Below are 17,483 nucleotides of genomic sequence, written 5' to 3' on the forward strand. Positions count from 1 at the left end.
GTTTTGAGCACTGTTGCCCTCGCAGAAATCTAGAGTTTGGTTCCCAGCACCCCGGCAGCTCACAGATGTAACTCCAGAATCTCTGATGGCCTCTTCTGGCCTCCACAGGCACTCACAAGTCACGTGGCTATATAACCCCACACACTCTTAACTAAAAAATAAAACAAAAGTTTAAATAGAATAAAGTTGCCCATGAAGACATGAGTTAACACAGTCCTTGATCAGGCAAGAGAATGCCAAAGTGCTTTGTGTTCCTGAAAGAAAGGCCCGGAAGTCTCCTTGGGGAGCAGGAGCTGGGCAGGGGTGGTGGTGACAGTGACATCATTTCCTGGGATTATTGAGATGTTCCCTGAAGTGAGAGACTTGCTTCTCAGGGAATGGAAACTATTGGCCACAGTATGGCTCAGTGACATGCCAGCTTCCCCAAGTTCATCCACCACCATGTTCACCATGCTCGCCTCATTTACATACCATCCAGCCATCACCCCGACCACATTCAAGTTCTCTGTCAGCATCCTTTCTCCTGTTATTGCATTGCTGTGAGTTAGGGGGCATGTGGCCTGGCAAATATCCATGGAGCAATCCTGGCACCGTGTGCCCTGATGCTTGGTGTTCCTCAGAGACACCCTTCCATAGGCACAGAGAGAAAGGGTGGGGCTAGCACAGCATCATCCCGGTAGCATAGACTATGGCCAGTCTGCATCACACACTATGATTCATCTTTACAGCGCACAGGTATGAAAGTAAGCTCCCGTCCCACTACTTCTCAGCATGTTGCCGCCTTTCATGATCCTCCCCGATCCACGCATATAAAAGACCCCCATATGTATTCCTCATCCCATTTCTTACACTTAGAGTGATCTATTGAGAAAATTTTATGTCAGGTACTATGGTGCTGTTTCACTTAAAAGAGTTACTTACCATCATACATACATCTGCTGACGACTACAGAGATGTTATACCATTTCCAGCTTTTTCAGTGTTACATATTAGATGGTAGAGAACAACCTCAAGAGTAAAGTATTCAAATATAGGGTTTTTTTTCCAAGTATAGAATTTTAATATATAATTGCGAGTGGCCACCGCACTGTGTTAAATTATTCAGGTCCAGTTTGTATCCATCCCGGCATCAAAATAGGTATTCTGAAACAACAAGCCTAATGTCTAACTTCAAGAGGGTTTTAAACAAATTGTCAACCCCCTTGAGAAGAGACTGCAGAGGGAAATGGCCAGCCAGGATGCTGCCCCTGTTGGTGCAGTGGGTGACGAAAGGGGCTCCAGGGTCACAACTGACACACTGTCCTGCAGCAATGCCTCATTAACTGTATCCACTGTCTGACAGCACCATCTGGTATGAGCTCCACGCCAGGGAGTGGCCATTCAAGACCCAACCAGCAGAGGCAATCATTTGGCAGATGGGCACGGGAATGAAGCCCAACCTCAGCCAGATTGGCATGGGAAAAGAAATCTCGGTAAGTCCCTATGAGAGGCAGGGTCTGGGGACACGGAGAGAGGCCACTGACACAGTCCTGAGATTTCCTGGTCTCGGGTATGAAGGTTATAGACACTTTCCCAGAGAGTGGCTAAGAAAGTGACCTGCTTGGAGCTTAAAGGGCAAATTCTCAGCACTATGCCTGCAATTCCAAGTGGCTGCCACCAGGGGCGCAATAACACTTGCTCGCCCTCTTGGCAATGGATTGCTGCTTCAGATAAAACCAAAATAGACCACCTGGTCTGTTACTTTTTAAAACAAAATTCATTAAAAGATCACAAACAGTACTAGCACTCACTTTTCCTTGCATCTCATAATAGTCTGAAACCATTATCTAACTCGAAGTATACTAGACAGAAATCAAGAAGTCTGATTGTAAGTCTGATTGATCTTCCTTTTAGACACAATGGGGGAGAACCAATAAGTCAGGGAAGCAGTAATTACCCCAGGTGTTTGTCAGGACCGCCTACCTCCAGGTTCCTCTTGCTGAGCAAGGAGATGGTGGAAATTAGCTTTTCTCCTCTGTATTTTTGAAGGACACCCACTAATCTAGTGGGATGTAGCTAGCGACTGTAGGATTCCTTCTATCCCTTGCTCAAGAAAAATACCAAGGAAACTCCCTGAAGCTATTACTGGTCTTGACAGGTCTCTGGCCTTCTAGCACGGAGCCTCCCCGGCTTATTAAAGGGTCTTACAAAGTATATGAGAAGAGGGCAAGGAGAGAGTGTCAGTGGGATATGGTGAGTGGGTGGATGAAAGAGGGTAGATGAAGAGAAATAAGGGAAATGATATAAAGGAATGGTTATGCAGATTCATGCTTTGTGGACCGAGAGATGGATGAATGGGTGGGTGGGATGTTGTGTGGATGAACGGTGGGTGGTAAGTGGACAGAGAGATGAGAGAGTGTACATAACTTGTGTGTGGATGAATAAATGGAGGGATAGATGATGAATGAGGATGGCTGAGTTCATAGGGATGGATGGGTGTATGTTGTGAATGGGTAGATGGTAGTGTGAATGGGTGATGGGTGAATAGATAATGGATACTAGAAGAAGAATGAATGGATGAGTTGATGGATGGATGGGTAGATGATGAGTAGACTGATGGGTGGCTGGGTGGTGGGATGGCTGTGTACATGAATGGATAGGTAGATGGTGGCTAGTGAGTGGATGCATGGGTGGATAGATAGATGGATGGTAGGGGTGGCTGTGTATATGAATGGGTAGGTGGGTGGTGGTTAGTGAATGGATAGATTGATAGATGGATGGGTGAATGGGTGGGTGGATGGATCGATGGATAGATGGATGGATAGATGGATGGATGGATGGATGGATGGATAGATGAATACATGGATAGATGGGTGGATGGAAGGATGGATGGATGGATAGATAGATACATGGATAGATGAATGGATGGATGGATAGATAGATGCATGGATGGATGGATGGATGGGTGTGATGGCTGTATACATGAGTGAGCAGATGGCTGGTGGCTGGTGATTGAGTGGATGGATAGAGTGGCTGGGTGGGATAGCTATGTTTATGAGTAGGTAGATTGATCAGTGGGTAGAAGGGCGGTTAATGGAGAGATGTGAAGTGGACCAGGTGGATGGACACCTGGCTGACCCAGAGCCATGCCCAGAAGCTGAGACTTAGACAAGGACTCAGGAAAGTCACCACTTAGATCCAGTCACGACTCTCTGGTCTCTTCTAGGACATACTGCTCTTCTGCTGGGCCTTCGAGCAGGAAGAGCGGCCCACCTTTACCAAGCTCATGGACATGCTAGAGAAACTGCCAAAGCGAAACCGCCGCCTGTCGCACCCCGGACATTTCTGGAAGTCTGCAGAGTATGTGTTTACCTCAGCCCCCTCCCCAGCTGGATTGCCCATTGATCTTTGTCTCCTTTTTTGATCCTCTCCCTCAACCCTTCCCTGAGCTGGCCTCACCCACTCTGTGCACCCAGCACCCAGTCACCACACTTGTCTACCAGCATCTGTCTGTCCAGGGGAGCCTATTTTGACATTGAGGTCCCCACAGTATCTACTGGTGGCTGGCACAGTGACCTCTGCCTTAGCTCTTCCTGATGGCAGATATTGTCTCAATCTGAAGAGCACATGGAAAGACCAAGTTCCATCTGTCATGTGACTAGGGTCTCCTCCATGAAGCTCACAGGCAAGGCCCCTCCCACCTGCCCCTACCATGACTGACACGGCTCCCAGCATCCTCCTTTGCACGAGTCTAGAGACAGGAAGGGATCCCAGCTTTTCCTCTGCATCTGCTTCCTTCTTGGGAGGCTCCATGCCCCTCCTTGCCCTTGCCTTAGCTATAGGTTCATTGCCTCCTCCAAGACCAGGAACATGCATTTTACCCTGGGGTGCCCTCCCCAGGCCTGCCGCCATGACAGATCTCTCACGAAGATGAGGAGGCTGCTTAGGGGGTCTCATTTCCTGTTGTCTACCTAGGCACTCCCAGGTCAGCTCACACCGACTTAGGTATATACACATGTATGAACACTGAAACAGTACTCCACACAAACTTATACATACATACATACATACATACATACATACATACATACATACAGAGAGAGAGAGAGAGAGAGAGAGAGAGAGAGAGAGAAGGGCAGGCACTCAGTTGTGTACATACCTCCATACACAGGAATATCCCATGGAAGAAACCCCTAAAGCCAGCTCATGTAGGCAAATTCAGGAACAAACACAGTCAGTTACTTAGTGATACTGTAAGGCACGTGAGACACATGTATACCCACACTGAACACTGCCCTGGCTCTTCACCAGGCATGCCTACACACAGATATGTAGATACTGCTTACACAATGGGACCCCATGAAGATCCCAGGAGCTGGGTGAGGAGATAACCCTAGCCTCTGATCTTTGCATTTGTTCTCACCCCGAGACTCACCTTTTCCCTGGGAAATTAGAAAGAACACAGAATCCACTAGCAGAGGGGCACAGGTTGAAATTTCCTCTCTGCTGTTAATAATCCTTGTGGCTCAGGCATATCCATTGGCTTCTATGAGCTATAATTTCATGCTCTGAACATTGAGGGCAGCAGAACCCATAGCGGGGATACTGTGAGGGCCCAGCAAGGTCGTGTGCTTGGCACCGGGCACACTGAGCCTCAGATAACCAATGTTCACTCTGCCCTGGCAACCGCCGTGTGCTAGAAGGAAGTCAGTGCCTCGGACTGGCATCGTGGTGGCACTTAGAACCAGTCATGCAAGAAACAGGCAGGAGGCAGCTCAAACAGGCTCGGCTCTGCCTGCTGAGAGAGTCCAGAAGAGGGAGAGAGCTGGCTTGGGAGTTCAGGCAAGACCTCAGAGTACCTGGTGTTCTAAAACTCCAAAGTCCTTTGGGCTAGCACCAAGCCCGTGAGCAAAAGCATTCAACTGAGCATTGAAGAGGAAGAAAGCCTTGTTTTCTAGGTTCTTCTCTGGACATAAACTGAAGAGACTAAAGAAACAGAGGGATAAGTTGTGGTCCTGTGTCCCGCGAGGCTAGACATCCTGTAGAATCTTCCATTCAGTCTTCCATTATTCGTTCTGTGGGCTGAACTCCCACGGGGAATCAGAACCCATTCTAAGAGGTGAATGCAGGATCATGAGGGTCTGCTGCTGTTGCCACTGTCAAATCTGCCACACAGGTCTGGTCTGGCACCCCAGGTCCCCATATTCAGCAATGTGTCAAGTTTTTCCCAACCTAAACAGTGGACTACCTACTGTAGTAGGGAGTACTGGGTTCAAATTTTGACCTTGATACTTCTTAGCTGTGCACCACAGGCAAATCATATAACCTCCCTGAGCCCTGAATTTTATTTGGAAAAAGGATACAAAATGCCACAACTAAACCTCTTCCCCGGCTTACATGAGATCAGGGACAGCCCACACTCAGTGTGTAGAGTCTAGTGTACAAAAAAAAAAACCGTTGTCAGTAGGAGTCCCTTCTGCTTGGAAAGGGCAGGAGCCCACTGGAAGCCACCCTCTGAGAAGATGCTAGCACATAAAAGATGTCATAGTGGGACCTACATCGCTCTAATCCACCCTTTCTTCTCTCCCCCTTCCAGGCTGTGACCATGGCCAGCATCAGCTGCCTCACCCCCAAACCGCCTCTGTAACCCTGCTCTGCCCTCTGCCAGCTCAGGAGGCCCAGGCTCACTGTCAGGGAGTCCTGACTCGGCTCAGCCTGGGAGACCTGTGTGATGACGTCACAGAGGCTGTCCACACCTTCGACTTGTACCCCGTTACTCAGGCACGATCAGGGACCACTCAACTAGGACCAAACTGGGCCAGAGAGGGTCCCATGTGTGGTGTGAAGGAGCCACAGACTGAGCACACCACCTCGGACTGTGGAGACCAAGACACATGCCCAGTGGGCAGACTCAGACTCACACGCTGGACCAGTGTGTGCGCATGTGTCTACACATGGACAGGGCCAACTGCTATCCTTCTGCCTGGACGAGCCAGCTGTGGAGTGTCCCAGCTGTGCTATCCTGGAACACAGAACCAGGATGGAACCAGAAACAATACACCTGCTCCGTTGTCAAGGCTTCTAGGCCAAGGTCAGGGTAGGGAGGTGGGGTGGGTTAAACTTGCAAACATCTGATTTTAGAGGTCCCATTCCAAGATGGAAGTCACCGGTTGCCGCTGAGCACACAATTCTGAAGGACAGTAGGCAGTCCTGCAGGTCTTTTTTAGCACAGGGCCTCTCTGGGGACCAGTCCCTGGCCTTCACCCTTCTCCCATTTTGTAAGAACACTGTTCTAACTCACCTCATGCCCACGCTACCCTGGGCAACTGGAGAACACCATAGCGTTTCAGCTGATGTGACATTTGGTGTGACCTTTACCAGTTCACCATCATTCATGGCTTCCCCCAAAGTCCCGAGTCCTGAGAACCGGGGCTGTGGCAAGAGAGTTCTGGTGTGTTCTCTCTGTGGGGCTAGCAATGCCGGGGTTAAGTTCTCCCTCGGTGATGGAGACGGTCCTGGGTATGCATGATGGGTTACATGGGTGTGTGTGTGTGTGTAACTGTTTACAATGGTCTCCCTGCCTCTCACGGGCTGTGTTCCAGGAGAATGCACATAGAGAGGTTCTGTGGTCTCTGCTGTCGCCTGGTGCTGAATCCTGAGTGGTTTCCCCACTGAGGACCCTGTGACCCTGTGACCCTTGGCCCCTCCCTTATTGTGCACACTCAGCACCCCATCTTCCAAGCCTTTCTTCATCCCCCACCTTCTTTTGGGAAGGGGTGGCACAGAGTGAATGGGAAGGAGAGCCCTGAGGTCACTGGTCCACATGCCCAAAGCCATGCCCCCCAGTGATCAGACCTGACACAAGAGGCAAAGCTGTCCCTAAGCAGAGAATTAGCAGGGTTAGCCAGACAGCAAAATCCATGTAAACATACAAAACCACCCCCCCTTTTTGAGTGGCCCTATTGGATGTACACACTAGGACCAAGCACGGGTCCAAAGCAGGAAGACTGATTGACAGTAGTCACACTTCTAGAGAGATGTACCCCATGACACTTTCAAGTCTTTTCAGAACCTTCTCACCCCTTTGCAAAGCTCTTGCCGTCTGCACCCGGGACCCCGGGACCCACACAAGTTGTCCCCATGTGAACATCCTGCCTCTCCTGGTGACATCTGTCTCTGGCTCAGCTTCTCTGCCTCTTACAGACAGTTTCCCTGTACATTTGCTTATGGCCCTGGGCTCCAGAGTCGCTGAAGACCACTCTCCACAGCAGCTGTAACCCCATCTAACAAGCCCTGTTCTGGATATATCTCTGTGGCCAGGGCTGGACTGAGACTGACCCCCTCCTACTAAGCATCTTAGAGTTTCTCTTTTCTCTTTAATTGCATCAGGACCCCTTTGGTCCATGTACCCCGGTCTCTGTCACATGCCTTTGTATCTTGGAGGAAGTAAGAGAGGAGAGAGCCAGGGAGGGCTGAAGCTCTGGGACCCTGAAGTGTCCCCCGGGAACTGGGACTCACTCATCTTCTCCTGTTTGTAGCTCAATGACCCAGTGGGTCACAGTTCTAGGCGCTCCAAGGAAGCCAGGGGAGGGGGACTCCTCAGGAAGGAGTGACCAGTCACCTGCCTCCCAGGGTTCTGCCTTGCCCTTAAGCTAGGGTCCTTCAAGCATCCACAGACTTAGAGTGTGGTGGTAACATGCTTGTAATCCTGGCACTCTGGAGGCTGAGGCAGGAGGATAACAAGTCTAGACTATATATGATTTCTGAGGGTCTGTTAGTGAATAAGTACCTGGATGACATGGGACAAGTCCCAGCCTTCCCTGCTCCTGCGCTGCTCTTCCTCTTATGGGATAGGGTCTAGGTCAAATGTCACCTCTTCACTCTTGCTCTTTCCTGACCTCCATGCCCACCGAGACCTGGGCCTGGGCTGCAGGCTTCATCCCTCACTGACTTCCCTCCCCCCTTCAGCTACAGGCCCTGCCTTGCTAGTAACCTCTTAATGTACAGACATCTGGATCAAGGGATTAAAAAAAAAAGAATCAGTCTCTTCCCGGAGGAAGCATCCGGGGGAAATGTATTCCTTCGCCCTGCAAGGAGCCAATGGGAAGAGAGGGGACCATATAGTTAGAGACATTCCCTACCCCCCGACCACTGACCCGTCCAGACCCTCGCTTCTTACAATGCCTCTTCTTCTGCCAGACCAGCCACCTGCCCCACTAACACCAAATGGCTTCTGTCCCTGCTTCACGTTGCAAATCCTTCAAGACAGAAGTTTCAGAGGGGATAGTTCCTTCTAACCTTGTACTGGGACATCATCTATGTCCCCATCCCCAGAGCTGAATTAGAGACACCAAGTAGCCTCTTGGGTTGTTTTGTGGGGTGTTCCCCTTGCTGGTCAAAGGAGTGGAAAGCCACCTTGCTGTAAATGCTCTTGTTTTCTGTAGCAATCTTGAACTCTTTTTTTTTTTTGTTCGTTTGTTTGTTTGTTTGTTTGTTTGTTTTTTCAAGACAGGGTTTTTCTGTATAGCCCTGGCTGTCCTGGAACTCATTCTGTAGACCAGGCTGGCCTCAAACTCAGAAATTCACCTGCCTCTGCCTCCCAAGTGCTGGGATTAAAGGTGTGTACCACCATTGCAATCTTGAACTCTTGACCAATAGAAATCCTAGACTAGTGTTGCTAGGCAACTGACTGTATTCAGGACACCCAGGGTGGGAGGTGGATGGAGCTCTTGCCTAACACACACCAAGCCCCAAGTTCCATCCCCAGTCCCACACAAACCAGATATGATGGTGTGTGCCTATGTCCCCCACACACGAGAGAGCTGGAGGCAGGAGGATCAGAAGTTCAGGGCCATCCTTAATCATACAGTGAGCTTGAGAGCAACCTGGGCTACATGTGACCCTAATAACTTTTGTAAATTCAGCACACTTGGCACCTCACACTCCATGTCCATATACTGCATGTGCCACACACACACACACACACACACACACACACACACACACAAATGGTCTTTCCTCATCTCCCATATACCTTGTCCCAATTGCATGGGGTCACCTAAGGTGCACAGACAAAGAAGTGCCACTCACTAATGCTTCACTGGGGGCATCAAGCTCCAGCCTGCAAGTGGATTTTACATTATTTATATCTGGGATAAAAAAAAAAAGTCAAAAGAAATAAAATATGATTCAGGCAAATTCAATGCAACTCAAAATTTCCACCAATCCCATATTGTCCCTAGCAATGACAAAATTATTTGCAAGACAGACCCTGTGACCTGTAGAGGCAAAATATATGGTGGCTTGCCTGGCTGGCCTGTGATATAGTGGACTGTCTTAGTGATCGGACTTCAGGGAGCAACCTATAGGAAATGCAAAGGCTTAGAGGGGACGGACAGCTCCCTGACCCTGGATGGCCAGGAATGGTGCTAGCTAGGGTGTGAGCCAAGCCCTTGAGGCTACTGTGAGTTATGAGATGTGTCCAACCCTCAGCCCACAGACTGCATATGCCCCAGGACAGCTGTGAAGGTGACCCAATACAAAATCGTAAACTAACTTAAAACCATTAAGGGTTTTTGTTTTGTTGTTGTTTGCTGGCTTTTTGTTTTTTGGGTTGGTTTTCTTTTTCTTTCTTTCTTTTTTTTTTTTTTTTCCAACTCAAGTGTGAACTTTGTTGATGACCGTGTTGTTGTCTCCGTGTCAAAGGTGTGAGATGCACAGCTAGTTAGACTTCAAGGCTGATTTGGTCTGCCAGCGATGCCAGCACATAAGGTTGGCTTAAACAACAGTTGCTCCTTACTCCCAGATCTGGGGTGATCTCTTGAGGTGCCTTCCTGTAGTCTCTTGTGTCATCTTCTTCTAAGACCACTAATAACACCGCCTTTCTCCTTGATCCGGGCCTCAGACCTCTTCAGAGATTCTTTCTCTGAATGTACGTGGGGGACTCCAACAGATGTTGGGAGAAGACTCAATATGAGCATACGGGGTCATTGTTCAATCCTGTATCAAGACCTTGGAGTTGTCTAAGGCTGTGGGTTTTAAATACCTGCTGCAGGCCTCCCATCTCTGGCTCTTTGTTTCCACTCTGGCCCAAGTTTGAGTCTCCATATGGGCCCTTCCTGTCCTCATGCCCTGCCTGTCTTCATTCCACCCATCCACCCTCCTAAGGATTGGTCTTGTTCCGAGAGTGATCCTGGTAACGCCAAGCCTCCCTCTGCCCCTGTGTTGGCTTCTGTGACGGACTACCACACACCAAGAGGTTTTTCACAGTGAAGATGTATGCTCTCACCATCCTACAGATGCAAAGACCAAACACAAAGTGTCTGCATGACCTTCCCCCTCTGGAATTTGTCTAGAATTATTTTCTTCTTGCTTTTTGACATGTCGTGATATGTGATAAACTCATATTCCCTGGCTTTTTTGGAAACCTCTCTCCAATCTTTACCTTTGCCTCTACTAGATGATCTTGCATCTGTCTTTGTGGGACTCTTTTTATGAGGAACCAGTCCTGTTGAATCGGGGTGCTCTGTATTAGTTATTTTTGTAACTTGTGATTGTAACCAAATGCCCGATAGAAACAGCATTCTGGCTCACAGTTTCAAAGGGCTCAGTCCATAGCTGCCTGACTCTGTGTTTCTAGGCCTTTCTTGAGGCAAGTGTTCATCATGATAGTGTGAGGGTGAGGAGGAGTTTCTTCATGGCAAACAGGAAGCAAAGAGCAATACAGGAAAAGGTCAGGGGTGAGATGTGTCATTGCCACTTCCTCCAGCTAGGACCTTTGAGCATCACATTGTGAAGCCATCCAGGGACTTGGGGGTTAGGTCAGAGGTATCAATACATCTCCGGAAACATCGTCACAGATACCTAGAGGTACTTCATTGATCCCTTGAAAAGCATGTCTTAATTCTGTTAAGATGTCAATCAAGATTACACATCTCACTGCTTCACAGGCCATCAGGGCCCCATTCTGAGGTCCTGGGACACTACCCAAACCCTAGCACTCTCCCAGTGACTCTCCTATGAGTACATATGCCATCCTGCTTCCTTTGTGGCAAAACCCTGGGTCACCCAGAGACAGATTTCCCAGAATCCCTGGGCCACTTCTCAATTCTACCCATGACAGACATGTCCCATCCATGAGCCCAGATAGTCAAAGACTTCAGCACAAGGGTGTTTAGAGTAGGCAGTGTGGAAGTATCAATAAGGTTATTGAGATGAGGATTTAGAAAGATCCATGTATAAAAGGTCTAGAAGGATGAAGATCTAAAACAAGAAGACTGCATGTTAACGCTCCTGCCACTGTTGCCCCTTCCTTTACCCTTGGCAGACATTGCTAATCAATCTCAGCACAGTTTCCAACCACAGTCATAGAACATTTGCCACAAAGGCCCTGGATGTGACTATATGTGCTGAGAAGGGAAGGTAGTTTTCCCCCAGAAAGTCCCTTCTAATAAACATTGATGACTTTAGAATCCATGACTCAGAATTTTCCAGAGACCCAATCCCTCGGGGTCCACTTAGTGATGGGACCATACAAGAGTTTATTTCCAATTAGAGAATTGGGTCAACTGGGAAAGGCTTCTTTCCTGGTAACCCTGCTACTGATACTATGTTGAAACAGGAATCGACTCTAACTGCTTTTTGGCCTCTTCCCTGCACGGGAGTCTCAAAATCAAGTTTTTACCCAGTGGCCTCTGGGATCCACTCTCTCTACTCCTGAACTCTTAAAACGCCCCTGATAACTAGGTTAGTGACCAAGAAGACCTTACATGGCCCATCTCTTCATCTCCTGTCCCATTGCATCTCTTGCCCATGTGCTGAGAAAGACTAAAAGTGCTATCATGCACTTATATTAAATGTGCAGATCAGCACTCCTCTCCCTGGAGCTGGCAGCCATGGTTGATGGCTATGGGATACAATGTGGATCTTTAGATGTGAAAGTCTGATGACTCAAATCAAAGTTTGGTTTTTCTTTTCTACTACTCTGAAGGAAAATCTCAGCTTGGCTATTTCTTCATGTTTTAAAAATGTCTTGACTTCTCTCAGCAACCAACTTCAGGTGCCAGGATATGAGATGCTAAGGTTCAGGGGTGGTGGAGGTGATTCTATCCAGTGGCCAGCAATACCCAAAAGCAGCCAACCATGAAAATAGAGGTTTGTAATGTACAGAAGGCTGGGGGAGCTTTCAGGGGTGTGGCCAGTTATGTACAGATGTGAAGCTGAGGTCTGAAGGAAATGGAGGAAGTAGGAAGATCAGACTGGTTGAATTAGAAGTCTGTCACTCTAGGTGCTAAGTGACCTTGGACCCAGTCAGTTCTTGGATTTCTGTTGTAGCCCAGGCTAGCCTCGAACCCTTGATCCTCCTGTTCCTGGTAGAGAAACAGCCACTAAATGGTGGGATAGAATGTGACTGCTCTATCCCCGATCTGGCTGAAGCTGATGAAAAGTTCCCTTTGTCACACCCCTAATCAGATCTAGGGGACCCAATGGCCCAGAATTATAGAGGACAGAGGAGAAGGTGGGCATTGCAAGATGCTGGAGCTTGGAAAGCATGGTGGAATTTGATACACATGATCACCAAGCACCACCCGGGGAAGAAACTGGGTCACTGAGTCACTGGGTCACTCTGTTCCCTGAAGGCCCACCAACCACATCCGCATCCTACCTAGGGTGGAACTTTGACTGTCCTCGGGTGTCTCTGCTGTATATAGGCCAGTCACAAGCCCTTCTAAAAGCCTGCTCTTGTCTGCTTTTGTTTCTCCACCATGCCCCCTGCCACCTCTTCTGACAGTGCTCAGATTTATCAGCCACCTGACCCACAGACCCATATGGACACACTAGAAAGCCCATCCTAGGTCTTTCCATGGTCTCTCACACCCCTGTCCCCGTCCCCTCCACCCCCCGGCAGCATGCTTCACTCTATGAATGAGCCGCTGGGATATTGACATGGAGATGTGTTGATGGAAAAAGCCTCCACACCCAACATAACTCTCCAGAGAGATATTGAAAGTGATGGGCAGAGAGTCTGACAATGACCCAGGGGTCATTGTGAGTCCTAGGCTGAATCTGTAATGGGGTCCAAAGTGCAGGAGAGACTGCATTCACCTTGTTGGTGGGGTGGGGCTTCTTTCATTACTTTAAGTATCTGTATGGGCTTGAGGCATGGGAAACAGCACCTTGTCTAACTATAGAACCCCCAGGTGTGGGGGTGGGGTGGGGGTGGGGGTGGTAAATGGATGAGGCTCACAGCTCACCTTCAGCTTGATTCAACTCACAATTCTCCTGCCCCTTCCTCTGGCTGACTGTGACCTCACCAACAAGTTATTCTCGCTCTTCTGGGGCATACTTTGGACTTTCTTCGTGTTATGAAGCCCTTAGCATTTGCCGTGTTGCTGGGTCCCAGGGGATTGGCTGTAGTTAATTAAAAGCACCTGTCTCTGTCATCTCTGCACCCAACTGAATCTCCCACCCTCAAGTGTACCTCTCAGGATATCCCCAGGCACACGAAGATGGAATGGAAAGCCAGTGGGTATCTCCCACCCACTTAGATGCTGATGGCCTGGGACTATAAACAGGGACAGTTGGGTCTCCTAAGGAATAGCTTCCAGGTCCAGGATGCTGGCATCTCCCAGAGAGAACTCCATCCCCTGACCACCAAGGCCTTTGTAGAAGCAGGAATCTCTTCCTCCTGTCCCACAGCCCCCAGGTCAGAGCCAAGCGCATCATCTGCAGCACACATGTCTGTCTCCACAGGCAAGCAACCTTGCCAAGGCAGGCCAGACAGGACAGCCCAGCTTCCCACTCCAGACATGTTGTTCTTACATCTCTGACCCAGTGATCTTTCTAGGGGTCTGTCACATGTCCCAACAGGTGGACAGCTCTCCAAGTCACCAACCTGAGGAAAATATCCCTCCTTGTAAAAAGGCTTTCTCTTTGTAAATGATTCTGTTGCCTTTTTCTAAACACAAAGTATATATACCTATAAATGCTATATATATTATATATGTGTATATACATAAAGACTACTTCTTGTACAGCCCTCCACGGACCTCAGGCCCACTGTTTTCTCCATGTCTGTCTGTACTGACTGTTGCAGAATGAGCTGATGTATGATCTTGATTCTCCATTTTCCTTCTGGACCACATGTCTCTTCCTTTTCCTTTTTAGATCTGTCTTGCTCTCTGTCTCTCTCACTCATTGCCAACATGTTGCTGGGAAAGAATATTTGATTTAGATGCCAATCAGGAAGGCAAGTAGGATGGATGGATGAGTGAGTGGATAGGTAGGTATATAAATGGATGGATGGGTGATGGATGGGTAAATGAATGGATAGGTATGTGAATGAATGGATGATGGATGAATGGATGGGTAGGTGGGTAGATAGGTATATGAATGAATGGATGAATGGATGGGTGAATGGATGGATAGGTATGTGAATAAATGGATGGATGGATGGATTGATTTGTGAATGAATGGATGAATGGATGGGTAGGTGGGTGGATGCATAGGCAAGTAGATGAATGAATATGTGGGTAGAAGGGTGAGTGGGTGGATGAATGGATGGATAGGTTGGTAGGTTAATGTATTCGTGGATGGGTGAATGGATGGATGGATAGATAGATGGGAAGGTGGATGGACAGATGGATGGATGGATAGATAGATGGACAGGTGGTTGGTGGATAAATGAGTGAATGATTATGTTGATAGATATGTGGGTAGGCTGAATGGGTGAATGGATAGATCGATGACTGGATGGAGGGTGGGTGACTGTATAGGCAGGTGGGTAGGTAGCTGGATGGGTGGGCGTATAGAAAGATGGATGGATAGGCAGATGGGTGGGTGGGTGGTCCACTATGTATATTTGTATAGATCATTTATAAAGTTTTCTACACTTCTCAAAAAAAAAAATATTTCTAACCTTGGCTGTTGGACAGTCTGTGAGCCTGTGAGCCGGCAAGCCTGTTGTTTCTTGTGTTTAGTGCAATGTTAGTGAGAATCCAGTGTCTGAGTTATTAATGCCAATAAAGAATTTGAGAATTACTGCATCCGCTGCTGTCACTCCAGGTCAGAACTCTGCTGTTGTCTGTTGGATGGAAGGAAGCTCCAGAGTGAGGAACAATGGTTGCTAACTGCCCTGATGATACTGTGTAACAAAATGTCCCCCAAACTCTACCATGTACATAACAAATACTTATCTTCAGGCACCTGGGGCTGTGAGTCTAAGTTGGGCTCCTCTAAGAGGCACCTTGGAGGCTTCTAGTCAGGTTCAAGGTCAGATAGAAGAGTATTCCGTATGTGTTCATGTGGATATGAAAGCCAGACCAGAATGAACCAAAACCACATGCAGACCATTGCCTCCAACCACAGCCACCAACACTACACTGGCCAGTACTGGTCAGATGACCCAGTCTCTCATGGAGTGCTTGCAAACTTCACTGTGGTATAAGCTAGCAACATCCATGGTGGGAAGCGGGCACAAATGTGCTTTCCTGGAAAGATGAATATGGTATAGACACAGAAGTCCCCATGATCATATTCACAGATGTGTGTGTGTACACTTGTGGGTGGGCAAGTGCCTGTGTGTCCTCACTTGGGGGTTGGGGGCCTTTACGACACCTTTAGGTATTGCTCCCAGGTACCTTCACCTTGATTTTGAGACTGTGTACCTCACTGACATGGAGCCCATGAATTCGCTAGGTTAACTGACCAGCAAGTCCCAGGAATCCTCCTGTCTCCACCTCCCAGCTCCAGGATCACACTAGTGTACCACTGCCGGAGGCTGGGGGGGGGGGGTTTCAAACTCAAGTCCTTGTCCTTCTGGGCAAGCTCTTTACCCACTGAGCCATCTGTCCAGCCTTATACTGAGGTCTCTAACGTGCTCCTGTGAAACAAGATCTCCATTGAGGAAGTGGGTTGGGGACCTGGAGTCTGGGAAAGCTGGTGGGGACAGCTCTGACCACTCCCTCCCTGGCCTCACTGGTTCTGGCCACCTGGCTTGGGAAAACCCTCTCCTGCCCACACCCACACATTCGCTGACAGGCCTGGGGTCAAATCACCTCTTGACAGCATGCAAGCTGTGCCTCTTTGGGCAAATGGCTTAGCTCCTCTGGGCCTTCATGAATTAATTAGATGTGGCCATTGCCACAATGCCGTCTTCCTCCCAAGCGACGAGGCTTCTGTAAGGGCCTTGAACACACTCTGCACATATGAGTTGCCGAGACAGGTTTGCATCACAGTTCTGCACCCCAGAATTCCCACTCTTGCTGACAGTTGAAGCAAGCTCTGGTCTGCTTCCTAAGTGTGACACTATTGGGTGTATCGGTCAGTTAATACCAAGACTGATGGTATACATGTGCACACTCGTGGGTGTGTACAAAGGCCAGATATTGGCACTGAACGTCTTCCTTAATCTTTCTTCACCTTATTTTTTGAGGCAGAATCTCTCACTGAACCCAAAGCTTACCCATTCGGCTAGTATAGTCAGCCAGCTTGGTCTGTGAATCCCCGTCTCCGATTCCGGACTGCTGGGATTGTGAACAGGCTCCAACACCCACCCAGCATCCGCAGGTTCCAATTCACATGGGGGGAGACCCAAACTCTAGCAAGAGCTTTAGCCACGGAGCCAACACCCCAGCCCCAAAGCTGCTGTCTTCAGCCACTGCTTTCGAGCTATGCTGGTAAAACCAGAACTGCATGTAATCTGGGGAGATCTATTCCACGTCCCACCTTTCTATGAGGTACTTGGGAGATTCTAAGGTTTTCCACTTTGAACAAAGCGCCACTCAACTGTTCCAGGCATGTAAGACAGGTTCCTCTTATCCCTTCATCTGGGACTGTCTGCCCTTGCCTTGGGAATAACCTGTCACTATCAGCGTTTTGCTGAGGGTATTAGGAAACCTCTGTAAAACCATCTTCACAGATCTGCTAGCCAAGAAGCCGCTCACCGTGTGCCAGCCATTTCTAGCTAACCCCTTCATTAACATTCTGAAGTGAGACAATCACTTGCTAGCCCGGCACTGAGTCCTGCAAAATAGCACTGCCACAGACCAGCACGGAGCCGTTCTCAGCTCATGAATGAGGAAATTAGGGTACAAGGGCATTTGAGTTGTTGTGGTCAAGTCATGTCTCGGCCCCCAGAATCTCTGGTTTCAACCAGCTCTGAATCCCAAGCCTCTGGCCCATGGGAGGGCAGCAAGGAGTTCTAACCCTAGGAAATGAATGTGGGTGACTATGGGGGATTCCCCAAGAGGCAGCCACTCTAACACTGCTTAGCCATGGCCTGTGAGTCGCAGTCACAAAGTCTTTCACCGTGGGAGATTCCCTTTGATGGCCATGGTTCTGTGCAAAGCCCGCAGGGGTGGAGGGAGAAGGTCACACAGGACTCCAGATTCAGTGTCCAGTACTCTTATCTTCTAAAACCCAAGCTGTGGTCAAACTCGGAACCTAAAAGAAGGACACAACACGCAGGTCGGAAGCAAAGGCCTGCCTCTCAGCAGGACACCAGG

At 48.8% G+C, this 17,483-nt stretch overlaps 1 protein-coding gene across 4 annotated transcripts in view; it reads left to right on the forward strand.

Moving 5' to 3' along the window:
* Ksr2 (kinase suppressor of ras 2) overlaps positions 1 to 8,015 on the forward strand; it is a 353,995-nt gene extending 345,980 nt beyond the window's left edge. For all 4 annotated transcript variants that reach the window (NM_001312914.1, XM_006530393.4, XM_006530394.4 and 1 more), the window contains 3 exons: positions 1,343 to 1,472; positions 3,206 to 3,339; positions 5,576 to 8,015. In NM_001312914.1, coding sequence (NP_001299843.1) covers positions 1,343 to 1,472; positions 3,206 to 3,339; positions 5,576 to 5,582 — 271 coding nt within the window. In that variant the 3' untranslated portion in view covers positions 5,583 to 8,015. The remainder of the gene's footprint in view (positions 1 to 1,342; positions 1,473 to 3,205; positions 3,340 to 5,575) is intronic.
* Positions 8,016 to 17,483: the final 9,468 nt, after the last annotated feature.

This window comes from Mus musculus, chromosome 5 (assembly GCF_000001635.26).
Source record: "Mus musculus strain C57BL/6J chromosome 5, GRCm38.p6 C57BL/6J".
Lineage (NCBI taxonomy): Eukaryota > Metazoa > Chordata > Mammalia > Rodentia > Muridae > Mus > Mus musculus.